This window comes from Bos mutus, chromosome 14 (assembly GCF_027580195.1).
Source record: "Bos mutus isolate GX-2022 chromosome 14, NWIPB_WYAK_1.1, whole genome shotgun sequence".
In the NCBI taxonomy this organism is placed as follows: Eukaryota; Metazoa; Chordata; class Mammalia; order Artiodactyla; family Bovidae; genus Bos; species Bos mutus.
The window spans coordinates 27146365-27174210 of record NC_091630.1 but is presented as its reverse complement, the minus strand read 5'-3'; the positions used below and the strand labels follow the sequence as shown (position 1 = coordinate 27174210).

At 38.9% G+C, this 27846-nt stretch overlaps 1 protein-coding gene across 1 annotated transcript in view; it reads right to left on the bottom strand.

Moving 5' to 3' along the window:
• The window catches only part of PKHD1L1 (PKHD1 like 1), a 184318-nt gene that overhangs the window by 13688 nt on the left and 142784 nt on the right, over positions 1 to 27846 (bottom strand). Inside the window, exons 63-74 of the mRNA XM_014480419.2 lie at positions 27506 to 27596; positions 24243 to 24391; positions 24038 to 24160; positions 23390 to 23501; positions 23192 to 23308; positions 20326 to 20491; positions 17608 to 17840; positions 17254 to 17421; positions 12114 to 12271; positions 9207 to 9342; positions 5832 to 6176; positions 2 to 153 (exon numbers count right to left, since the gene is read on the bottom strand). Coding sequence (XP_014335905.2) covers positions 2 to 153; positions 5832 to 6176; positions 9207 to 9342; positions 12114 to 12271; positions 17254 to 17421; positions 17608 to 17840; positions 20326 to 20491; positions 23192 to 23308; positions 23390 to 23501; positions 24038 to 24160; positions 24243 to 24391; positions 27506 to 27596 — 1950 coding nt within the window. The remainder of the gene's footprint in view (position 1; positions 154 to 5831; positions 6177 to 9206; positions 9343 to 12113; positions 12272 to 17253; positions 17422 to 17607; positions 17841 to 20325; positions 20492 to 23191; positions 23309 to 23389; positions 23502 to 24037; positions 24161 to 24242; positions 24392 to 27505; positions 27597 to 27846) is intronic.

Sequence of the window (27846 nt, the reverse complement as noted above, 5' to 3'; positions counted from 1 at the left end):
CCTTAGCCCAGCCAGAATCACTGGGGCTGGGGATAGGATCGGTAATAGACATGGAAGAGACATTAAATCCGAGGATACTATTGGTTTTTCCTAAAATTACAGCTTGTCCAAGAGAACCAGCAATTTCTTGGAGTTCAGGTAACTGCATCTGACCTATGAGGAAAGTGTTATGACACGTGGACTGTAAGAATATGGAATAGGGAGAACATGTGAGAATATTCCACTTCAGTTTTTGTGTGTGCCACTCGCTCCATCCACATTAGAGAATTCTACAGCTTTTTAACCATTCCTGAGCTAAACATGACAAAGTCATACTAAGGAGGTCAGGAACATAAAAACTCTGTAGAATATATATATATATATATATATATATATATATATATATATTTAGCTAGAATTAAAGAAAAAAAGACAAAACAAAGGTGATAATATAATTTCAAGAAAAATGAGTGAGAGTATGCAGGGAAAAATGTTTCTTAATTTAATACTTTCCTATGTCATTCTTTGTTTAGAAGTGAAGCACTCTCATGTATGTCTATCATTAAATATTACTTTTTAAAAAACTAGAGTGTTCATTGCAGAATGGAAGGAGATAATTAGCACCATTGAATTTATAGTATATATTAATGAGTGGCTAACATTATCATTAAATTACTAACAAAACTGTTCCTTGCTCTGGACACTGACGATTTTCAAGGTTAATTCTGACACTGTAGGTAGTTTCTATTCCCTTTTTCTAGCTTTGCAGTTCCTTGTAAACCTACTTCCCCTGCTAAGGCTCTTTACCTTGTGAAGTGGCACCTCTTATCAGAGAAGCCTGGAACTCTCTCTTGAGCCCTTCTTCTCCTTCACCTCTCCCCCACACCATATAATCAGTTCTCCATTTCGAAATCTCTCTGACTCCATTGCTCAAATCCTAGTTAACCCATCAGCAGCAGAGATACGAAAACAGATTTCAAACTGGCTTCCTGACATCCATTCTCTCCCTCTTGCATTCTGTTCTACACACTGCAGTCAGAGCGATCATTTAAGAAACAACTACAGAGTGAAGCCCATCAGAAAGAGACAAACAAACACTGTACATTACTGCATATATATGGAATCTAGAAAAAGGGTACTGATGAACCTTTTTGCAGGGAAGAAACAGAGACACAGATGTAGAGAATGGACCCTGTGGACATAGTGGGAGAAGGAGGGTGGGATGAACTGAGAGAGTATCACTGGCATATATACCCTACCATGTGTAAAACAGCTAGTGGGAAGTTGTCATACAGCACAGGGAGCTCAGCTCAGTGCTCTGAGATGACCTAGAGGGCTGGAACTGTGATAACTTAGATGAGTGGAATGGGACAGTGGGAGGGGGGCTCAAGAAGGAGGGGATATATGTACACATATACACATATGTATCCCCTCCTTAGGGCAGTATTAAAGAATGACCTAATCATCAGACAATTGCCTCATCTCCCAGGTCTAATCAGAACCTGCTTAATCATCAGGTCATGCTTAAAATTTTGCATGCTAGGCTTCAGCATTATGAGAACCAAGAACTTCCAGACATACAAGCTGGGTTTAGAAAAGGCAGAGGAACCAGAGATTTAAATTGCCAACATTTGTTAGTTCATAGAGAAAGAAAGGAAATTCCAGAAAAACATCTACCTCTCTTTTATCAACTACACTAAAGCCTTTGACTGTGTGGATCATAACATATTGTGGAAAACTCTTAAAGAGATGGGGATACCAACCATCTTACCTGTCTCCTGAGAAACCTGTATGCAGATCAAGAAGCAACAGTTAGAACCCTGTATGGAACAGTTGATTGGTTCAGGATTGAGAAAGCAGTTCAATAGGGCTGTCTGCTGTCACCATGTTTATTTAACATATACACTGAGCACATCATGAGAAATGCTGAGCTGGATGAGTTACAAGCTGGAATCAGGACAGGTGGGAGAAATATCAACGACCTCACTTGTGTGGATGATGCCACTCTAATGGCAGAAAGTGAAGAGGATCTAAAGAGCCTCTTGATGAGAGTGAAGGAGGAGAATGAAAAAGCTGGCTTAAAACTAAACATTAAAAAAACTAAAATTATGTCATCCAATACCATTACTTCATGCATATAAAAGGGGAAAAGGTGGAGCTAGTGACAGATTTCCTCTTCTTGGGCTCTAAAATCACTGCAGACGGTGTCTGCAGCCATGAAATCAGAAGACATTAGCTTCTTGGCAGGAAAGCTATGATAAACCTAGACAGTGTGTTGAAAAGCAGATACATTACTCTCCTGTCAAAGGTCCATATAGTCAAGGCTATGGTCTTCCCAGTGGTCATGTACTGTTGTGGGAGCTGGACTGTAAAGAAGGCAGAACGCCAAAGAATTGATGCCTTTGAACTGTGGTGCTGGAGAAGACTCCTGAGTGTCCCTTGGACAGCAAGGAGATCAAACCAGTCAATATTAAGGGAAATCAACTCTGAATACTTATTGGAAGGACTGATGCTGAAGCTGAAGCGCTTGTATTTTGGTCACCTGGTGTGAACAGTCGACTCATTGGAAAAGTCCCTGATGCTAGGAAAGCATCAGAGGAAGAGATGGCTGGATGGTATCACTGATGCAATGGACATGAAACTGGGCAAATTCTGGGAGATGGTGATGGACACAGAGGCCTGGCGTGCTGCACTCTATGGGGTCGCAAAGAGTTGGACACGACTGGACGACTGAACAACAATGGCTGATTCATGATGTTGTACAGCAGGAACTAACACAACACTGTACAATCAATTATATTCCAATAAAAAAGAAAAAATAAAACAACAACAACAACCACAGCCAGTGTCTTGGTGTACTGTTCCTACGTCTCTAGCACCTTCCTTATCCAGACTCATGCCCTGAGGGCTTTAGTCACTGAGTTTCTTCCATGAAGCCTAGGCCCTCAAGCTTAGTGTGCTCAGGCGGTGCTCTCGGGCAGAAGGTCTCATGTGACACTGAAAATCACAGTCTTGGGTATTTTTAGTCCCTGTCCATTTTAAAGGCCTCTTTTGGTTGATTCAGTCTCTTTGGGATAAATGGCAGTCTTTCAGACTCTCCCCACCCACACACGCTCCTACACGATGGCTTTCTGGGTATGCCACGTGACCTCGTGCCAGCTGTACAAAGGTGCTTCACATCCATACACTGCTACTCCCATCTCTCCTCAGTGGTTTTTGGTGCAGGGTGGCACGTCTGACCTGCTGGCATGATTAACAGGTTCTCTCTGACCATCTGACATGTGAAGGCATTGATTTCTGCTGACTGCCAGCTAGAAACCAAAGACTTTCACTTGAAGAGCTGTTTTTTCTGACACGACTCTTTGTCCAGAGGTCCCCTCAGTACTTAAGCAACCACTTCCTAGGACACCTGGAAACTTATAGATGTCCTAACATTTTGTGAAGGCTGTGAGGGGCCAGAAGTGTTATTCCATGCATATCTTTCTTGCCACTTTGCAAAATTTTGCTGTGATGTCACTCCTTGCCAGACTATAGGGCTTTCCTTGAGACCTCAAACCCTAATTCAGTTTAAGTCTTAGAAACAAGCCATTAGCCTATCTGTCCTCCTGCCCCTATTTCCATGTTTTTAAACAGCAGTGTGCTTATATCTGGGTATCTAAATATCCAAATTTATATCTAAATCTGGCTAGCAAGATAAAACTGCTTTAAGAGAATGGAGGGTAGGAGAGGTTGTATGTGAAGCAATTTAGATTACATACAGGAAATAAATCACAGGGTTTTTTGACATTAGAGTGGCTAGTGTAGTAAGTACTGGACCTCAATACACATAAGGGCTTACCAGGGAAATTTTTAGTCAGTGAACAATCTATATATACAGACCTGTATCTCAACGTGATGCAACTCCTAGACTAAATTAGAGACTATGTTGATCCCAAATCCCTGACCCTGTAGATATAAGGAAACCCAAGGCTGATGAAGAAGAGTAACCTATGACTGGGCAGAGAGTGAAAGTCTCTCAGTCTTGTCTGACTCTTTACGACTCCATGGACTATACAGTCTACGTAATTCTTAAGACCAGAATACTGGAGTGGATAGCCATTCCCTATTCCTGGGGATCTTCTCAACCCAGGGATCGAACCCAGGTCTCCCACATTGCAGGCGGATTCTCTACCAGCTGAGCCACCAGGGAAGCCCAGTGGAAGATCTGGCTGCAAACACAAGCCTGTGCTTCCTATTTCCTTCAACAGAGAGCTGATCAGCACTTCCTTCCATTCATGCAAGCCTTTCCACAGGCTGATCCCCACAAGGGAGGAAGCTTTTGCCTGCCTAACTGGTAGAATTCCAGAAGAGCAACATGGCTGGTGCATGGGGTTAAAGCTCAGAAGCAAACCGCCGGGGAAATGAGTGACGACCCTGGTGGCAGAAGATGAGAACACTCAGCACCTAAGTGGACACATAAGAGAGCCTGGGAGTTGAATGAAGAAGATGCTTAACAGGAATGGGGTAGATGAGGATTTTCTGAGTCTGAAATTCATACAACAAGGAGACTCTCTTTAAGAATAAGTCTTATTTGTACAACTTTTATAATAGTCAATTATTTGACCACATTATTAAGTGGACCATTCTTCCAGGGCCTTGAAAGTCAAAGCCCATCCCAGGACTTGTACAAGTAAAGGGACTTGAAGTTTAAGCTGGATGCTAATCTTCCCCCTACAAAGACCCATATCTCATCCTCTTGGAGACGCGTATGCCTAGACACTTGGCTTGACCACCAGAGACATCGGCATGGAATTACAGCTGAGAATGTGATTGCATGTCAAGAGGCCGGGAAAGTTCAGTTGCACCAGAGAGGTTCGGGCAGAGCAAAGAAGACCACCCACCCTATCACAGAAACTATGAAGACAAGAGGGCAACGTGAGGGTCTGAGGTCAAGAAAGTCCCTTGTCATTCAGATACCAACTTGAAAAGATGGAGAGGAACAAAATCTGAAGGTCTGAACATTTACCCAAATGCTCAGCCAGAGTAAGCCTAAGGAAACCATAATTTAAGCCACCAAAGTTACCTCTGGCGGAATAGCTGAGCTTATTTTTATCTCTGATACCTAGAAAATAGAGTATAGTGAGTGAGTGTCAGAGAAAGGGGTGATGGCTAGCAAGGCTGATTAGGTCATTCACAGAAATGAAAGACAGGACATATTCTTGCACATTTGTACTTATTAGGGCAAATAGATGACTTTAGAAATCCATCCTACTACTCCACCTCTCAGAATCTCCAAGGGTTTATTTATCTCCCTTAGGAAGACCCCTACTTCCTTTTTCTGGGCTTACAAAGAGGAGAACCTCTTTCGGTTTCCCACGATCTAGTACCTGTCTACCTCTCAACCTCGTCTCCAGCAGCTTGTTCTTCCTGGAGCCTTCTGCTGCAGATCTTCTGGGTCCTTTCCAGTTCTTCAATTGGACCAAACTCTCACTACCTATTTCCTCAGCTCCAGTATTCTTACCACCCACTTTGACCAACTCTTTTCATTCATTGACCAACTCTTTTCATCCTGAATCTCTCAACTATGAGGTCACTTCCTTAGGTCATTTTTTGGATCTTACGTTAGGTCAAATCCTATTATGGAAGTAATCAATTGCTATAATTACAAAATAGAGGTTGAAGTTTCTTCATAATTCAAAATAATTTGAGATTACAGGAGTAGAGCAGAGAAAAGGGTTTCCAGGTCCTTAGAGGGTTCAGGATGTGGGGTTGGTGAGATTTCCTGAGCCTGGCTTATCAAGCCTCAATAGTGTTATTTGTGGATGCGGTTTTGGTAATGACATTACCCTTTCTCAAGTGTTTACTTTTCATACCTGCGGTGTCATTGGTTATGAGCTGAGGGGGAGGATCACCAATCTCCAGTTCAACTGTGAGCTCCATGGATCTCTTCCTCCGCAGGCTCTCCCCTCGTATTACTTTGCTGACACGGATTTTGTCACTTGGTATCTTTAGGAACAAAGCAAGATTTCTAACCAGATTATGAGAGCTATAAAAGTCATCCTCTGTTACAGCAGGTAATTGGAAAGAGACAAATATGACTGCAGTGGTGTGAACTTCAACAGGTATAGTTCCTTTAACCAAAAGGTAAAGCATCTGGTAGGTTCTATCAAAGTAGTTTTCACCAGGGAGAGTGGAATTCAGGTTAGGAAGTAATTGCTCTATAAAGGAAAAAAAGCCAAAACAGCACAGTTACATTTATTTATATTATCATAATTACCATGCAGTATTTAATATTTGTTTAAATGTACGAAATTCTGAAAAAGTTCAATATTATCATTCTTTTACAGGAAAATGTGCATATTAAAAGCAAAAACATTTATAGAACTGACGTGCAAAATTAGTCAATTTTTAAAATAATACTATTAATAATCATTATATATTAAATTTAGTATAAAAACAACTAGCTATAGACATACTAATGAGAAATAAAATCTAATTATAAACTAGAAATCTATGTTGTACTTATAATACTCTTTATATTTTCAGAATTTTAAAGCCGTGACTAAAGGCATTTTGTAATTTAAAAATGTAAATTTAACTTTAATAGCCATTTAGTTTATGCAGTGCTCTATACCAGCTCTTAAGGAAAATTGATGATTCAGTGCTTCTATTTTTACTAAGGACAAAAGTATATACTATAAATGAAGTTTATATGAAAACATCTCAGAAGGATCTCACATCAATAACACAAGTTTACATTTCAGACTGAAAACCCTTTAGTTAATGCAAAACAAATTCTTCTAGGGCACTGAATTTTTGTAAAAGTGATTGAGATTATATATACCTATATATGTAATGAATAACTATATATGTGATTTTAGGGCATAGTATAAACAATGTCCAAGAAGTAATAAATCCACTAACACATACTGAACACAAAGTCTGACTGTATAATACTGGAATGTGATATGAAGCTTCTTACCACATTTCATAGTGGGGCATACTGAGGAAAAGAAATTAGAATCTTAGAAAAAAGAGATTATTTCTTACTAACATAATAGACATTCATAGCAATGGCATTAAGAAGGCATTTCATTATTACTATATATTTTTGAACATCTACTTGCAATTTGGCTTAAACATTCCATGAATCTGAAGCATGTGCTTTTGTATTATAAATTGAAGCTGTTCTCAAGCTACCATTAGAGATGCATATATCATTTATTCTAGGTAACTTTCTCATGTCTTCACATTTTGGGCAACCTAAAGAGATATGTCAGAGAAGGCAGTGGCACCCCACTCCAGTACTCTTGCCTGGAAAATCCCATGGATGGAGGAGCCTGGTGGGCTGCAGTCCATGGGGTCGCTGAGGGTCAGACACGACTGAGCGACTTCACTTTCACTTTTCACTTTCCTGCATTGGAGAAGGAAATGGCAACCCACTCCAGTGTTCTTGCCTGGAGAATCCGAGGGACGGGGGAGCCTGGTGGGCTGCTGTCTATGGGGTCACATAGAGTCGGACACGACTGAAGTGACTTAGCAGCAGCAGCAGCAGCAAAGCGATATGTACAGTCATAATAGGATATTATTCTCATTCCAAGTGTCAAAGCAAAATGTTTGTCTAAAAACAATGCTATTTCAGAAAAAAATGTTCTAAAAGGGCGGTGGTGGTACTGTTTTGCAAACTTCTGTAATCAATTCCCTGTAACCAATTTATTAAATTCTGTCTGTTGATATTCTATTTCCTTGACTTGAATGATGGAGTACTTTGAATCAAAAGTATTGTCTTTTTTTTAAAAAAAAGAGTTGAAATTTATAAAAATTAAGCTGCAAATAGGTGCAATCATTTGTGTCTAAAAATAACACTGACTCTCCTGGTTTACAAGGAGGCCAAGGAGCATAACAAAGAGCGTGGGTTATAGAGCTAGACTCTATGTGTTCAGTACCTTGCTCTGCCCCTCCAGCTTTGACATTGCTCTGGACTGAATTGTGTCCCCCCACTCAAATTCACCTACGGTAGCCATAACCCGCAATGTGACAGGATTTCGAGATGAAGCCTTTGTGAAGTAATTAGGTTCAGATGAAGTGAGGGTGGGGACTTCATGATGAATTAAGGCCCTTATAAGAAGGGACACCAGAGAGCTCACGCTCTCTCCCCAGCCCCTCCCTGCCACCTGAGATTACAGTGAGAAGACAGCCATCTGCAAGTATTCAGAACCAGACCATAATGGTATCCTGATCTCACAGCCTCCAGAATAGTAAAAAAATAAATTTCTGTTTTAAGCCATCTAGTTTATGGTGTTTTCTTATGGCAGCCTGAGCTAAGACAGAGACCTTGGCAAATTACTTCATTGCCCTGTGTCTCAGTTTACTCATCTGTGCCTACCTCAGAGGGTTATTATTAGGACATAGGAACAGCGAGTTATTATATACAAAGCACTTAGCACAGTGCCTGACACATAGCAACGTCTCTGGAAATAGCAGCTATTCATATTAGTAGAAGTAGGACTTGCTTCATAGACAGTAATGATTATGGGTTGTTCATTCATACTCTCCTGTCTAGCTTCTATTATGATCTACAGCACACATTGATGTAATCATTAACCAGGATTAGGGGGCACAACTAAAATATGATGATAAGTAGCACACGTAGAAAGGAGTGGACTGGGCTTATTAGGACCATGTTTAACAAAAAAAAATTCCAGGAGCAGAGATAAATCCCAGTTTTGCAACACTGGTAAATCCGCAAGTTAGCTTCTTTCATATATTTCCTTTAAATCCAGAGTTTATTTCACATATTTACTTCACAGTGTTCAACTGCTGTTATACTAACTTTCTCGGCAATACTTCTGGTGACTACCAATGAAGTTAGGTTCTGACCTCTACGAAAGAGAAGTGAAGCAAACATAGGGTAAAAATTCTAAGCGAAATGTCTTCTGTACGCAGGAATAACTGAACTAAATGCATAGCATATAAATGTTCCTGGGGCAAAGGAATAGCCATGGTACACACAGACATTTATCTGCAGGTGTGCAGATAGATAAGAATTCCATCAGAAGGGATCTTTCAGGGCACACATGTTCTAAATGAACACATCTTAGTGTGTGGTGGACCGTGGGTAAACATTTATTTTCTTTGTATTTGTCAAGGGCTAAGGAACTAAAAACATTAATAATGAAACACTATGAAGAATTTTATACACCGTTAAGTACATATACAATGTATGCTGTATTTTTCTGAGCAAATACCTGTATATAGTTGTCTAGTAAGTTCACAATGTTTCTGTTGGGAGTTCCACACTGTGTTTTGGGGGCAGACCAGTGTATTGTTCACATAGACATCCAAACGCTGACGTGTGGGGAAAAAAATTCCTACCAGAACAGCCTATTAAAAATAAACAACATTTTTACATCTAAAGAGAACAATGAAACAGAATACTAGAATTTAGCACTTTGAAAATATTCTTTATACATGCCTTCCATAGAATATTAAAACAAAGTTTTATGGATTTAGGGTAAATATTAAACTAAAAACTTTACACAGATTTACATTCAATATGGGATCGCAAGGAGTTGGACATGACTGAAGCGACTCAGCATGCATGCAGGCACGCAAGGCGCGTGTGAATTCATGGAAGGGCTTCCCGTGTGGTGCAGTGGTAAAGGATCTGCCTGCCAATGCAGGAGAAGCAAGAGACTTGGTTTCAATCCCTGGGTCAGGAAGATCCCCTGGAGAAGGAAATGGCAACCCACTCCAGTATTCTTGCCTGGGAAATCCCATGGACAGAGAAGCCTGGCGGGCTATAGTTCACAGGGTCTCAAAGAATAAGACATGACTGAGCGATTGAGCATGCATGCATTCATAGGAAAGAAAGTAATGTAAGAAAAAATACTAGAGGACAACCTCTAAATTAAAGAAAGAATTCCTTTAAAAGATGATGTTCAACACAGGCTTTCAACTCCAGGGGCAGGGGAAATGGGAACATTAGCAGTGCTCTTCTGTACAATGCAACCACACAAAATTAGGTACTTAATGTTGAAAACACTGCTCATCTCTGAGAAAATTTTGTTATTAAGACAAAAAAAACAAAAAAATCAGTCAAAATAACTATCCTGATTAAGTGTGGGTCATCCTTCATGTTCATTCCCCATATTTCATGCTATCAAATAAAGTAAGGAGACTTGGCTTTTGCAAAGGCGGGGCAGAATTTACAAGAAATCTAATAAGTTACACAAAAATATTCTCTTTCACTCAAAAAATTGAGTCCCTGTCTGATTTAGGCACTATTTTAGGAACTTTCAAAAGTCCCTGCCCTCTTCGAGCTTACATTCTAGAATAGGGAGAGACAATAACTAATAGAAATAATAAAAATTAGAGTATGAAGCATGTTAAAAGGTGAGAAGTGCCATAGAAAAAAAAGGAAAGGTAGATCAGAGTCTGACTAACTGGGTGAGCCAGCAGGGAGGGGTGGTCAGGGTAGGCCTACAAAGGAGAATGAGAGTTGAGGAAGTTGGGAGTAGAATGTAGAATGTTCCAGGCAGACTTACCATCATCAGAAATGCAGGCCCAGAGGGTAAGATGTCTGGTGTGGTGAGGAATAGCAAGGGGCACAGGATGGCTGGAGGAGAAGTCAGAGCGCTAAGGGATGCAGGAGATTCTTAGGTGCCCTGTAGACCATCGTGAGGACTCCGGCTCTTGTACGGAGACAATGGGGAAATTATTGCAGGATTTGGAGCACAGGCGTGGCCTGCTCTGACCTGTGTTTTTGAAGGTATCTTGGTGGTTACTGAGCTCTGTTACTGAGAACAGACCACAGAGGGGGCAAAGTCAGAGCAGGAGGAGGAGTTGGGAGGGAACTGCGTTACTTCAGGGAGGAGATAATGTTGGCTCAAGCTGGATAGAAGCACTGGAGGTGAGGAGTGGCCAGATCCTGGACATTTTGCAGGAACACTCAATAGGATTTGCAGATGGGCTAGATGAGGAATGTGAAAGAAAGAGAGGAATAAAGAATGATTCCAAGGTTTTATCTTGAGCAGCTGAGAGGATGGAAATGCTCTCGCCATTCTCAAGTGTCTCCTTTCCTTACTCCTCTCTGTGCCTCGTCTCATACTCATTACTGATGAGTATCAGTTGCTGATACTCTGGGACTTCTGAGTCTCATACTCAGAAAAAAAATCTATAGTATGAGACTTCTACTTAACCTCATACTCTTTTCCCACTGACATAGCATAAAGTTAATTATCTCTGCTGAATTCATTTTACAGCAAAGAGCTGACATTATTGAAGATATTTTAGATAATGTGTTGTGATCTCTGAAGTAAGTTCCAAAGGTGTATTCCTGACATATATGAATAACAGCAGCATGGAAGAATGACAGTATAATCCTAAGGGGCTGGTTTTAGATGCATGGTATTTTTATGTACAAGTTCAGGTTTGCTTGCTAATCACACAAATCATAGGGCTCACTGTCACACCTCAGATGTAGCAGCACAAGCCAGTGCCTATGTGGAGAGGTGTTGGGAACTCCTGTGTGCTCTCAGGCTGATAAAGCTGTCTGGATTCTCAGTATTCTTAGTGGTACCCTACTGGTTCCTGAAAAGGAGCTGTAAGGCTGATGTTGTTCCAGAGGACAGGGAAGGAAGTAAAGTCCTTAGCGGATAGATATATATGCAAATAACTTCAATAACTCTTTATTTAAGCCTTTGATTTTAAGTTTATTCATTCTTTTTTTCTGGCCACACTGTATGGCATGCTGGATCTTAGTTCCCCGACCCATGCAGTAGAAGCCTCGAGTCTAAACCACTAGACTGCCAGGGGATTCCCCAGTAATTCTTTTTTTCTGTTTGTTTTTAGACTTTTTAAAATAAATTACTTCGAAATAATTGAACAGAAATAATCGTCATAGAATTACTGAATGATAAAGTGCATTTCTTGACAAAGTCAATAAATGAAATAATTTTTATTATTTTTTACATGCCTATCAATAATTACTTCATTTATTTCTTTAAATACTTTTTATTTTATATTGGAGTATAGTTGGTTAACAGTGTGTGTTAGTTTCAGATAGACACGTGTATATGTACCACTGAATCAATCACTTTGCTGTACACCTGGAACCAATAATAAAATAAGAAATTATTTCTGTCTTGCCTTACCTTGTCATGGTCAACATTAAGCAACATCAGTCGAAGATTCTGAGGACTGGTGCCTGTGAAGTAGACCTCGTAAGATTTGCCCAGAGCCACGATGCTGTGAAACAGGGACAATCTTCTCTGGCATGTGTACCCGGCACACCAGCCATGATCCTGTGGGCCTACATCCACACAAATGAAAGTTCATGTTCCGTATTATGAATATTACTAGTGCAAAGCCTGAAGTGTAACTGCATTCAAAATAAATTGCAGTGGTCAAGTTCAGCATTTACAGCCATTATCCATCCACATGTCCATTCAGTGATCTAAGCTATTTCTGAAGCCTTGCCTTAAAAAAGAAGGCAGGGGTCTTTCCTGTGGTTCAGTGGTTAAGAAGCCACCTGCTAATGTGGGGGACACAGATTTGTTCCCTGGTGGGAAGATAAGCCCGTGCACCACGACTGTTGAGCCTGTGCACCTTAGGGCCTGTGCTCCACAACTAGAGAAGCCACCTGAACAGGGAGTCTGGGCACCACAGCTAGAGAGCAGCCCACGCTCGCTGCAACTAGAGGAAGCCCGCACAGCAACAAAAATCTGTGCGTGGCAACAGAGGCCCAGCGCAGCCAGCAAATAAAGGCTCCTGACGGACTTTAAGCAGACAACAATGGGTTGCACGGAAACTTTTTTTTTTTTGAAAAGGAACGCAGGGAAGCAACTGCCTCTCTACTATCCTTACTTTTAGACAGCCCAGGGTCAGAAGGTAAATTAATATGTTGAGGATCTGCATTGGAAGGTTATTAAAGGAAATAGCAGGTTTACTTATATATCTACTTTAATAATCATGTCCAGGCCCCACAGTGAGGAAGAAAATGCTTGATGCTTTCTCCTGTTTCTCCTATCAAATGTGACTTTGGGTGAGGAAACAACTTTCTCAAACCATTTATTGAGAAATACACTCCAGCAGAGCTAATTTGCTAAAAATACAGCTTGTACCTAGAAAACATACACATTTGAATGTCCAAATCACTGATGCATTATTTCTTTCACACACTCATTTGTTCATTAGTTAATTTCTTAACTTGACAAACTTTTAAGTTTATTTTTTTGCCTTTAACATTCCTTCTTATTTTAATATTTTTGTGAATGAGGATAGGTACATTGGAGGGTCAACATCATACATAAACAGAAGAAATGTGAAAAATAACATTCCCTTAAACTCTCTCAAAAGCCAAAAGAAAGTGGACAATTTCACCTGAATCCAGACATTTCCAGAACACATGTAACATGACTTGTAAGAAACTTCTCTATTGCACTTCAGTTTTAAAGTGGCTGGGATTATATATATACACAGCAGTGAGATATGGAATGATGAATTTTCCTGATGTATTTATTCATTAGTTTTGCTCAATTTCCTAGCTTGCTTGGAATTATCAATATTTATAACTGAACTTCGATTGAATTTTACATCAATATAAACTTCTGAAGCTCAAATAGAGCATAACATATTCCTTAGCATTAGAAACATAAATCCTAGGATGGGGAACATGTGTATACCCATGGTGGATTCATATTGATGTATGGCAAAACAAATACAATATTGTAAAGTAATTAGCCTCCAATTAAAATAAATAAATTTATATTAAAAAAACAAAAACATAAATCCTGCTTTTAAATAAACCTTCTTTGTGGGTTTTGGACACAGACATTTCTATGCATAAAATAAAAAATTTAGAGTAACATAAGCTGTATTTTAAAAACAAATAAAATTGAGGGAAACTTTAGTGGTATGTACTAATTTTATCTTGGAATTATTCTTTCCACCTAGTAGAGACATCCCAAGCTTCAATAATCCTTCTAACACTGTCATAATTTTTGCCATATTGCTATTATTTCCTAACAGAGGCTGAAGATATCAAGAAGAGGTGGCAAGAATACACAGAAGAACTGTACAAAAAGACCTTCATGACCCAGATAATCATGATGGTGTGATCACTGACCTACAGCCAGACATCCTGGAATGTGAAGTCAAGTGGGCCTTAGAAAGCATCACTACGAACAAAGCTAGTGGAGGTGATGGAATCCAGTTGAGCTCTTTCAAATCCTGAAAGATAATGCTGTGAAAGTGCTGCACTCAATATGCCAGCAAATTTGGAAAACTCAGCAGTGGCCACAGGACTAGAAAAGGTCAGTTTTCATTCCAATCCCAAAGAAAGGCAATGCCAAAGAATGCTCAAACTAATGCACAATTGCACTCATCTCACACGCTAGGAAAGTAATGCTCAAAATTCTCCAAGCCAGGCTTCAGCAATATGTGAACTGTGAACTTCCAGATGTTCAAGCTGGTTTTAGAAAAGGCAGAGGAACCAGAGATCAAATTGCCAACATCTGCTGGATCATGGAAAAAGCAAGAGAGTTCCAGAAAAACATCTATTTCTGCTTTATTGACTATGCCAAAGCCTTTGACTGTGTGGATCACAACAAACTGTAGAAAATTCTTCAAGAGATGGGAATACCAGACCATCAGACCTGCCTCTTGAGAAATCTGTATGCAGGTCAGGAAGCACCAGTTAGAACTGGACATGGAACAACAGACTGGTTCCAAATAGGAAAAGGAGTACATCAAGGCTGTATATTGTCACCCTGCTTATTTAACTTCTATGCAGAGTACATCATGAGAAACACTGGGCTGGAAGAAACACAAGCTGGAATCAAGATTGCCTGGAGAAATATCAATAACCTCAGATACGCAGATGACACCACCCTTATGGCAGAAAGTGAAGAGGAACTAAAAAGCCTCTTGATGAAAGTGAAAGTGGAGAGTGAAAAAGTTGGCTTCAGCTCAACATTCAGAAAACGAAGATCATGGCATCCGGTCCCATCACTTCATGGGAAATAGATGGGGAAACAGTGGAAAAAGTGTCAGACTTTATTTTTCTGGGCTCCAAAATCACTGCAGATGGTGACTGCAGCCATGAAATTAAAAGACGCTTACTCCTTGGAAGGAAAGTTATGTCCAACCTAGATAACATATTCAAAAGCAGAGACATCACTTTGCCAACAAAGATCCATCTAGTCAAGGCTATGGTTTTTCCTGTGGTCATGTATGGATGTCACGGTTCGACTGTGAAGAAGGCTGAGCACCGAAGAATTGATGCTTTTGAACTGTGGTGTTGGAGAAGCCTCTTGAGAGTCCCTTGGACTGCAAGGAGATCCAACCAGTCCATTCTGAAGGAGATGAGCCCTGGGATTTCTTTGGAAGGAATGATGCTGAAGCTGAAACTCCAGTACTTTGGCCACCTCATGTGAAGAGTTGACTCACTGGAAAAGACTCTGATGCTGGGAGGGATTGGGGGCAGGAGGAGAAGGGGACGACAGAGGATGAGATGGCTGGATGGCATCACTGACTGGATGGACGTGAGTCTCAGTGAACTCTGGGAGTTGGTGATGGACAGGGAGGCCTGGCGTGCTATGATTCATGGTGTCGCAAAGAGTCGGACATGACTGAGCAACTGAACTGAACTGAAACTATATTCTCATTAAACTGATGTGCATGTGTGCTAAGTCAGTTTAGTCATGTCCAACTCTTTGTGACCCTATGGACTGTAGCCCGCCAGTATCCTCTGTCCATGGGATTCTTCAGGCAAGAATACTGGAGTGGGTTGCCATCACCTCCTCCAGGGGATCTTCTCAATCCAGGGATCGAACACACATCTCATGTCTCTTGCGTTGGCAGGTGGGTTCTTTACCCTTAGACAGTCACTTTTTAAAATTTATTTAAAAGAGAAATGTCATATCACTATTATAAATGCAAAACTTGTAATGTCTTTCAGGAAAAGCAAAATATAAAAATAAGAAGAATAAAATAGAGCAATTTGTAAACCTCTTCATTAGTCACTTACTGGTCTAAAATTCTTTCCATGATTTCTCTGCTTTATAAATCTGAAAGGTAGAATTTGAAACTGGGTTGACTGTAGGTCATAGAAACCAGGCAGATTATATGTCAGAGCAGAATTGTGGAGCGAGTTAAAATCAACGAGCTGACATAGCTTATTCTAGTCTCTTCAACAAGGTAAAAAAATGAACTTGTAGGGTATTGGCTCTTTTGGGAATTTCAGAATATTCTGGTATATGTTGTGACATTGTCAGGACAGAGAGATCTTTCTGATCCTGGTTATGTGCCCCTTCAGCATTTCAAAGACTCTAAAAGCACGATTAGGGACTAATATTTGAGCCCCCAATGCCACTTCAGGGATATATAATGAGTCCTTGCCCTCTGTTTTAAGTAGCTTTTAGAACGTCACCTGTTTATTCAAAAACTCTTGGACACCAGAGTTGATCTGAATCCTCAGGAGACCACTGCCTTCCATTATATGAGAGCCAACAAGGGCCAGAATGGAAGGGACCTAGACTCTGGAGCTTGACAAGATAGTCTTCATAGTCAAAGAAATCAGGACGGACAAAAACCAAAGCCAAACAAAAAACCTCACAACTCACTGATTCAAGATTAAATCTTCCAAGGATTCATGAAAATGAAAGGTGTAGGTTGACACTGTTCCTCCTCAAGTATTACAAATAACACATTATCCGTTTTTTAATTTATGTAAGGAAAATTGGGGTTTTTTGCAGACATTCAGATCAATTTTTTCTTAAATGTATTTATGCCACTGCTGCTGCTGCTGCTGCTAAGTCGCTTCAGTCATGTTCAACTCTGTGCGACCCCATAGACGGCAGCCCACCAGGCTCTGCCGTCCCTGGGATTCTCCAGGCAAGAACACTGGAGTGGGCTGCCATTTCCTTCTCCAGTGCATAAAAGTGAAAAGTGAAAGTGAAGTTGCTCAGTTGTGTCCGACTCCTAGCGACCCCATGGACTGCAGCCTACCAGGCTCCTCCGTCCACATTCATACCTATAAAGATGACTCAAGGCATAACCTGCCTGCTCTTCTTTTAACGGTCAGTTTAGAGTCATTGCCTGCTTTCTAATGGGAGGGGTACTGCTGAAGAGTCAAGTCTCTTTACCTTCCTTAGATCTTTCTTACAATCAGAAGGCAAGGAAGTTCAGATGTTTGCTAGTTCTTTGTGACAGATAATTTATGAGATATGTCCATGAATCTAATAAAGAGTGAATGCTTTGAGTAACTCTATTTGATTTACATTGAATACCTACCATTAATGAGATCAACATAACCATTGCTCACTATAGCCACCGGGGAGAGTCTTCGAGTTTCTGTGTCGGAATCCAGGCTTTCGATAACCATCATTGCATATTCCATCCCAAAGCACCTATGACCCTGCCATTCTGGAATGTATTTACAGGTTGAATCTCTAATGATTCCTGGAAATGGTAGAAAACACATTTATAAATGAAACAGAATCTCCTTACAAAAGCATTCACATATTATCTTTTGCTTGTACATATGACTAATAAGTACAAAATATACATTAGAGTACATCAATCATTAAAAATAAAAAATGTTTTGTTCCATGAACCTGAAGACTAACAGAATAAGAGCCAACAAACCTTTATAAGGTGCTTTTTCAGTGACAGGAATTCTACTTCCATTTGGGAATGTGAGCATCACCTTAGGAATTCTATAGTCTCCAATTCCAAACTGGCTATTTCCATTCCATTCATATTCTGCTTCAGGTATCACTGAACCAGAATTCCCCAGGAAGGAGCCATCCATATCTCTAAGTAAAGATTTCCTTTTGGCATCACAAACCATATCTACACAATCTGATGGATTCACCTTACTGTGGAGAAAAGGTGAAATGCATAAATACTTAGATTTAGTATAAACTCCCTATTTCTGGAGAGCATTAAAATATAGTTGCATATTTGATTAGAGTACCACAACATTGTTTGAATCTTATTTCAGAAAGGATTCAAAGTGGGACCAAGTAGCATATATAATTAGCATTGTAATGATGCTTTTCCATTGTATTGACTTGGTCTATTATTGTGATTCATTAACATTTCAAAAGGACAATTTATATCTGTGAGAAAAAAATTAAATTCCATTTTGCTATTTTATATTTTGTTGAATGATACATTTCATATTTGTGCATTGCTCAAAATATATTAACACTGCTCAAAGAGTAGGTAAATTACTCAGTAGTACAGACATATAAAATCCTTGTGTTGGCAGGGAAATCTTTATATTTTTACCTTCCTTTTCTTCTTTTTAATGGTTCTCTAAGAATTATAAATGTACTGCATGTTTCCTATAAAATAAATCCTTAATAAAATCTCAGTCCACTTTACCTTTCTATCCCAAGTTTTTAGGCTCATCAACAATTATAGATTAGTATATATTTATTCTTGTAGGCTTTTGTCTATGTATATACAAGCGGATATATTTAAATTATAATTTTTATGCTACATATTTTAATAACTATTCTGTAGATATCCAAACCGTAAGAGATTGAATACTATAATCCCATCATGCAGTTCAATGATAGATGGTATTCTGCTTTCATCTTGAGCCACTTGGAGTGTTGACTGTTATTAGGTATAATAATAAAAACGGCCGCTTAATTTGCAATGTACTAGACATTGTATATACATGGTATATAGTATACTTACACTATATGATATATACAATGGGGAAATAAAATTTATTCCAGAGTTATAACAACAAAATACTATCTAGTAGACCTGAGCTTTTTGCTAAAAAAGACGTGAAACTATAAACTATTCCTTCCTCTATTAGTTTTGGAGATGATTTGAATAAGCATTTCTGTAGGCTATGTGTTCTTTGTGTTCAAGTGTGTGCAGAGTGTTTTTGTGAGCAAGTCTGTGAATAGAGTGCCCAGTAGCACTCTTACATTATAGTGTAGGGCTCCATCTTACTTCAGGTTCCAAAGAAACAGAACCTGAGATGCGGATTTTTGTTCAAGTGAGTTATAAAGAGAGTTCTCAATAAGGAAAGGAGAGAAGAGCAAAGGAGAGAAGCCATATACAGCAAGGGAAAGAAAAGGGGACAACTGTGGTCTACATACCAGCTTCAATCTGATCTCAAGAGAACCTCTGGATCATGAATTACACCCAGAGGGGTTCTACCTCTTCTTGTATAATTTAATCATTTTTTTTATGGACTGCAAGAAGGTGGTAGTAGGGAGCGCTTTAGCCTCTCAGAACTACTCCTGTTTGAATAATCTTCTGGAAAAGCAGGCAAATGCAGGTCATTACTGGCCAACATTTAGAGCATTTGAGGGCTAGATGAGCTACCTAGTAAAAGGGATCTGGGACTGTGCCAACAGTATCCCAATAAAAGCATAAAATTCAAAGACATATTTTAAAACATAATGTTTTCTCCATGACCTAGATATTAAAGTTATATATGAAATATGAAAGATTCAATGATAACTAAATAGGAGCTAATAGCTCCTATTAGCTATTAGGAGAGGGGAGCCTCCAGTGAGCCAAAAAACACTTTGGTTTAACAGTTATTGAGGAGATACTGGGTTTTCATCAAAATAAGATCAGATGAAATCAAACTAATTAAGAAATACTGCATTTCTCTGAAAAGATGTCTATCTAATTAGCATTATTTCTTGTCTTCTCTCTGTACTAAAAATGGTCAAAGAGCTCTAATGGAAATTTTCTTTCCTCCAGTACCTTCTTATATCTAAATTCCTGGTCTGTCCATCTTAACAAAGAATAGAAGTTACTGGCTATATTCTTTCAAGACTTAGGATCTAAGTGGTTCAACTTCTAGAAATATTCTGACACCAACTAACCTTTGTGATTGAAAAAAAATCATCATTCAAAGTTTCTTCATATTCTCAATCACAATGATTATAATGATTCTCATTTAATTTCCAAATATACACTGTGGTGCACATAATAAGATATTTGGATAGCAAAAGGAAATAAAAGAGGTAAGGAAAAGAGAAGAAATGATAGACATGATTTTCATTTCTAATGACTATTAACAGAGAGATCTTAATGTACAAATACACTTTGGACTCAGTCTGTTATCTTTCATGTTTAAAGATGGTGCTATTTATGATACACGAGCAGAAAAGCATGGGAAAATATACATAATAAGGCCTAGATTCTTCAACTTACCTGAAGGCATAGATATATTAGACACTTTCATAATGCTGATTAAAATTTCATAGACATGAACAGTTACTTTAAATACAGCAACTTTCTCAGGTCTATGGCAGGGAAATAAAACAATGGAAAACTGTGATGACAGGGAAGAAGAAGCTTAATTTTCACATATTTTACCTTAAATCAGGCCTATGGATAAATATTTTCGATTGTTCAGTAGTGTCAACCAGCTGTATGTTCTTCACATGAATTGGATGCTGTAAATCCTCATTTAAAGGGTTAGTAATGAATATTACATTAGTTTCACCTGAACAAACATTTTTAAATCCAACAAATGTTGTATCTAAAACAAAAATAATAGGAAAATGATAATCTGCTGTAGAGAAAGTGTCGAATCAGTTTTGTTTCAAATCTATTGCACCAAACATGTCATTTAACACTACCTTGAACACGGAGCTCTTACGTGTCAGGTAAGTGTTAGTCGCTCAGTCATGTCTGACTCTTTGCAACCCCATGGACTGTATAGCCCACTTGGCTCCTCTGTCTTTGGGATTCTCTAGGCAAGAATACTGGAGTGGGTTGCCATTCTCTTCTCCAGGAGATCTTCCTGGCCCAGGGATCAAACTCGAGTCTCCTGCACTGCAGGAGGACTTTTTACTCTCTGAGCTACCAGGCGACCCACGTGTCGGGTAAGACCACCAGTATTTGTGGACTAAATCCACACCACTGAGTAGTCTTCTCTTGTATTTTCTCTGAGCTTGGCATATTTTCTCTGTGATTTGCTTTATACAATGGGACAAGAGTAACATAAACAGATCTGAAAAGAGCTTGCATATGAGGGCTCACTCTCTTGGTACTTTGGGGGAATTCTGTGATTATCAGCATGTGAGTAAGCCTAGGAGATGTTTGGCTCAATCATTCCCATTATCCCATCAAGGGCCAGCACTAATCACCAGACATGGAAGTGAAACTATCCCAGACTAACCAGTCCCTAAGACATCTTGTAAAATGACAGCAGCTCAGTGAACAGTCCTAGGTAAGATTAGCAGAACTACTCAGCTGAACAAAACCTAGATTGCCAAGCTACAGAATCATGAGCTAATAAATGGTTGTTTAAAGGCTCTGAATTTGGAGGATGGTTTGTTATACAGAAAAGGATAACTGAAACACTATTGCTCCCTTGGTTTTACTGCAAATATTTGTGGTCCAAAGATAAAACTGATTGGATCAAAAAACAAGCTCTTTCACACTTAAAATTTCATTACTCAAAACTTAAAACAGTAAAAAGTGGCTCCAAAAAATGCTCAAATTAGCTATGTGCTATCTACTACCCTGCTTGATTACATTTTATTGTAAGAAAATACTGCATATACATGAATATAAACCTGTAGAATAATATTAACAAAATATTGCAGCAGTAGATGCTGTTCATACACTACGCAGATATCCTTTACTGGTCTTAAACCCATGCGGCACGTTAAGCAATTTTTGGCGAGGCTATCCACGTTAGAAAGTGAAAGTCGCTCAGTCATGTCTGACTCTTTGCAACCCCATGGACTACACAGTCCAAGAAGTTCTCTAGGCCAGAATACTGGAGTGGGTAGCCTTTCCCTTCTCCAGGGGATCTTCCCAACCCAGGAATCGAACCCAGGTCTCCCACACTGCAGGCGAATTCTTTACTAGCTGAGCCACAAGGGAAGCCCATCAACAAAGACACCAGGTCAATAACTTAGACATCTATTTTTGTTTTGACATACTATTTCTCATAATTTTAACTCCTAAAAATGTGAAACAAATTTTCATCATTTCCCCAACTCTGTCCTCACTATGCACTGACTGTGCCCCTCAACAGGCCCTGAGTCTGTTCTCACGATGGTCCGACCCTGGTCCTCACATCAGCCTGTCTCTTGTCCCCACTAGGGCCTGAAACTCGCCCCTAGAGCCTGACACTAGTCCTTTCGATGGCCTGATTCTTTGCCTTGCAAATGCCTTACTCTATGCCTCACTACGGCCTGAAAGTTTTCCTCACTGAAGCCTGATTCTTTGGCTCACTGGGGCATGCCTCCTTTTCTCACTAAAGCCTGAATGATTCCTTACTGGGACCTGATTCTGGTCCTCACTATGGCCTGACTCTTGTCCGCCTTGTTGCAAGACTCTCATACTCATTATGGCTGACTCTCATGCTCACTAGGGTCTGATCCTAATCCTCATTTTGGCCTGACACTTACCCTCACCATAGCCTCACTCTGGTCCTCACTACAGACAAATGATGATAATTTGTTTTGCATTTCTAGGAATTAAAATTATGAGAAATAGTATGTCAAAACTTAGGTGTCTAAGTTATTGACCTGGTTTCTTTGAGGGGACACTGGTTAAAGTTTTCATGAAAGGGAGACTTGCTAAGCTGAAATAGAGAATGACTCAGTATATTTAATGGGAAAATTGAAAATACTTGCTATATTCTCTATATGAATTTATATATAACTATTTTATATTTTTAAGGATGCAGCCTGGTTCAGTGAAAAAGCAGTGTATTTTTAAGTCAAGAGATCTTGATTCTAATCCTGGCTCTGCCAAAAGCAGTGGAAGTTTGGGAAAACATTTAAGTTCTATGAACTAAAATTTTTTCAGCTGTAAAAGGTTCTAATAAAATATAACCCAAATGATACAAAAGGGCATTCCAATTTAGAGAAACTAAGTAATATTAAATCATTATACCAGTGCCTTTTCTCTTGTTTGAGAAGGAAAATGTAATGTCAATTCTTTAATATTTATACAAAAATGGTATTTTTTAATTTTAATTTTTTAATTTTTAATTTTTCTGGCCACATCACATGCAGGTCCTAACCACTGAACTGCCAGAGAACTCCCAAGGGAACCATTCTTGAAATTGACTCTGATGTCCAGTTTCTTTGCTTGTCATATTGAGCAGATTACTTTAATCATTACTTTTTTAAACTAACAATGAAATTACTAGTTATATTCTACATAGTCTTTACATAACTTAATTGAGTAGATTTTCAAAGACTATGTTTAAACTTGCCTGAGATGTCCAAAAGACCACTGATGGAGTTATAACTCATGATCCCTGCATGGGGTTTCCGAGGCGCCATGTTATGTGCTGAAGAAAAGGTAGGCCAGCAAATCCCACTTCTCCCACCTTTTATAAGAAGAAGAAAGTCAATGAAATTTGCACATGCACTCTTATGAACCCCAAAATCAAAAGTTTTAAAATCTTTACCTGATGGAGGTCTAGAACTTCGATGGGCAGCAGAAAGTTCAATATTGGGATCATCATTAGTTAGGACATCAGAGCAATTAAATTCAGGGCTACTTCCAACAATTAGGGAGTTCTATTTTAAAAAGTTCAAAAGGTAACCTTTAATAACAACATGACAACGAATAGTACTGAATTCCACTGTAGCAAAGCACAACCTGTATAACTTTGAGAAATGGATCATTCAGTAAACCAAGATGCAAAAAATGTGATTTCTACCCTGAGTGGATGACACTTAAAGCAGGAGTGGGGGGACAGGATTATAAATAATTATATATAATGGCATGTTGTGTTTCTATGATAGGAATTTGTGCACAAAACAGTAGCAACAGAAAGAGGACAAAGTGTCAAAACTACCTAAGCTGGTTCAGGAGACTTTGTAGTGTGAGTGTAAATTAAACTAACTGTGACAAGATTAGTAGGTGATAAGTAAGAAGAGATGAGGGAAGGAGCGGGCAGAGGGAAGGATGGAGAGATTCCTGGCAGAAGACGACGGGCACAAAAGCAGGAGGTATGACTAGAAGGGCGAAGTCGAGAAAATCATTTGCATTCAGTATTTTACCCTTCTCAGAGTTGTTCTTTCTGCTTTGTGTGGCTGCATTCAATTCTTACCTTAATTTGCACCGTTTTACTGGAAATCTTGTGAGATACAGCAGACGGCATGTAAATCATTGAAAAAATGGCCATTCCATTGTCAATCAGGGTCACGTTGTAGATATGCACACTCTCCGTGGTCTATAATAGAATTTGTAGGTTACACAGTACAGAATACAATCATTAAAGAAAATAAACAATCACTTTTTGGGGATCCATTTACCTGAAAATAAATTCCGTAATCCCAGCATGACCAAATGGTAAATCCCTGTATAAGCGAACATCCAGGAAGGCCATCTTGGTTCATATAGATACCAAATAAACCTCCATGGGCTTCATTGTCAAACCACTTTTCCAGAGAATTAGACTGACCTTTGAAGGAAATAGAGAAGCAAAGAATTAACATTATGAATCAAATGACAGTTATAAGCAGTATTGGTTAAAGTTGAAATTCTTTTCAAAAATTAAATATATAATTCTGATGCAAGTTTTAACAAGATAATCAAATATTTGCATGGCTCTGCCATTTATGGTTTATTTAACATTTTTCTCATCTAATTTGTCTCTTCACTGTTACTCAGAATAATTGTATATTCATTTGCAAAAGTTTGACTTAGAGTTAGTACCCTTAACTTATTATATCTGATTAAAGATTAGTTTCCTTAGAAAGATTATGAAGTTTGGATTCAAACAAGGCTAAACTGAAAAATACAATGGTAGCACTTGTTGCCTATCAATGTTGCTGGTCTCTTCTGATCATCCCTGTGTCAAATTAAGAGTCACTTCCTTAAAAAGCTTTCTCTGACAACCTGATTCAAAGTAGCACTTCAGGGGGACTTTCCTAGTGGTCCTGTGGCTAAGACTTTATGCTCCAAGTGCAGAGGGAGGAGGTTCAAGCCCTAGTTGGCAAACTAGATTCTGCACACTGCAACTAAAAGATCCCGCGTGCTGCAACTAAGACCTGGTGCAGTCAAGTAAATAAACAAATGTTTTTAAAAAAACACAAAAAACAAAATGAGGCAGCACCTCAAGTCACTTAACATGGCATTACATTTTTTTCACTTTGATGTTTAATTACCACTTATTTGTGAATTATTCATCTCCTCTCTTCTATTAGAAATAAGCTTCATAAGAGAAGGAACTGTCTCTAGCTCCTTCACTGCCAGATTCCTAAAGCCTAGAAGGTAATGAAGAGGTAGGTGCTCATCAAGTATTTCTTGAATTAATGCATGCATGATCTTGGGAAAGATGCTTAAAATTTTATAACTTCAGTTTCCTCATATATAAAAAATTTTAATGCCTAATTCAGGGTTGTTTCAAAATGAAATAATCAAATAAAGTGCTTCAATAAATGGAAGCTATATCCATTATTAATATCCAGGATAATTAAAGTGGATTTTCATGAAAGTTTTACTTATGGACAAACCAGAGCAGTAACCTTAAACAATCCCTCCTGCTGCTGCTGCTGCTGCTAAGTCACTTAAGTTGTGTCAGACTCTGTGCGACCCCAGAGATGGCAGCCCACCAGGCTCCCCTGTCCCTGGGATTTTCCAGGCAAGAGTACTGGAGTGGGGTGCCATTGCCTTCTCCGACAACCCCTCCTAACCATGCATAAATTTAAGGATTCCTTATAAAGAGGGCCACTGTCTCCTAAATTGTACATTGTACCAGCTCTTTTGTCCAATTTCCCCAAGATCTCACTTCCTCCATCTTCTACTGCTTATCCCTTCTTTCTTTGACACTGACATTTCGCCTGTGGTCAGTTTGCCTGATTTCTGTTTTGTTTTCTCCCTAAGAAGCCGTTTTCATGTCTCCACCTTGCTTCTGCACAGCGTGGCCCCATGGACAAGCATGGCTTCACCTCTGCACCTACTTGTGTCAGAGCTCCTTTCCCAGCTTCCCAGCCCCTCACTTGTCTGGGACATGAATTGCGTAAATTGATGTTGCATCCCAGGAATTAAATCTTCAATTCCTTTGTGATGTCTCACTTTTCAATTGCTTTAAATCTAAAACCTCCTTATAAACACTCCCAATTATTTGGGAAGATCAACATAGTCAGTAAAAATGTATTACATGGCATTACACATATTAGTAAATACTCATATTCACAGGTCATATTTTGATTTAAACAAACCCACAACACTTCAAAGAAAGTTTACAAAATTACATATTTTAAAATTTTAAGTCACAGGAAAGCCACTTTTACGCTGTTGTGAACTACAATATTTAAAAGGAGCATACATCAAGGAATCAGTTAAACCTGTGCCAAAGTTGTTTTATTCCTTCAAAATGTATTTTGCACAAAAATAAAATTAGCTAAAGTCCAATATTTTTTGAATTTATAGAAAAATGCTTACTCAAAAAAATTTCAAAAATAACTACAGAGATGTAAAAAAAATCAACTGTAGAAGGGCTATACATTTTTCAGAGAAAATTCCATTTCCTTTACCTAAGTTTCTCCAGAGGTAAGGCCTGCAGTTCTCTTATTCTATTTTTTTGATTCAATAATTAATTTACCTGGTTTAGTAGTCAAGAGGTTATAAAAATTTATACAGTAGTAAGTGACCAGGCACCCTGTTCCTACTTACCTTCAATGACTTTTTGCTTTAACACTTTCAATGTTTTTTTATGTAAATGTATATACTGTGTGTGTGTATGTGTGTGTGTGAGTTGCTCAGTCATATCCAACTCTTGGTGACCCCATGGACTGTAGCTTGCCACGCTCATCTGTCCATGGAATTCTCCAGGCAAGAATACTGGAGTGGGTTGCCATGCCCTTCTCCAGGGGATCTTCCCAACCCAGGGACTAAACCCAAGTCTCCCACATTATAGGCAGAGTCTCAACCATCTGGGGCACCTGAGAAGCCCTCATAGACCACTCATAGTCTTTTCTTCCCTTTCTTCCACGAAACATACTATACACAAAACAGTTTTACATACACTATTCTGCAACCTCCACTTATCATTTTAGAATATCCTGGTGATTTCTCCATGCTAATACAGAGGTATGCATCTTTTTCCTTCTTTTTTAGAGGGGCCTAGTGTTCCAATGTTTGGCTTTCTATAACTAGCCCACAATAACTGGACACAGGGTAGCTTTCAGTTTTCTGCCGGTATAGACAACGCTGTGATGAATAACCTTGTTCACAAATCTTTTTCTCACTGTTGTAGAGGCAACTGTTAGATTACAGGAAGTAGAAATGTTGAGTCAAAGGTAAATGCCTCTATAATTCTGGTAGCTTTTGCCAGATTCCCCTTTGGAAGGGTTATATCACTGTGTGAAGAATGATGTGGGTGAAGGAGGAGAGGAAAATCGGTTTTAATTTTTTCTTTAAACCCAATATTATATAGAAAAAATTTTATTTGTTGAGTTCTTTCAGTGCCCAGGAAGAGGTGATATTACATATTCAACTGACAAACAATAATTATTTATTTCTAACAAATTTGGACAAGATATTTACTAATTTTAATGACCCAAAGACTTACCTGAGCAAGGTTCACCATCGATGCGGTATCCAGCCCTTCCAAATCCAGCCACTACATTATTTTGTAAGACTGTATTGGTCCCTCTATTTATCTAGTACAATGATAAAGAAAATGCTTTAGGTCAGGCTTTTACACAATTACGCAATGAGAGCAGGTATGCAACATACACCGGTAAAGTAATTATCACAATGCTTTCTGAAATAAAAATTTAATTCATTATTCACCCACATTCAAATTTATAATGCAAATGAAGTGCTGAAATTACCTTAGGTTCTTGGTGTAAACCCACCACTAGATATTATACCTTAGTCTTCATTAGAAAAATACATTAAAGTACATTT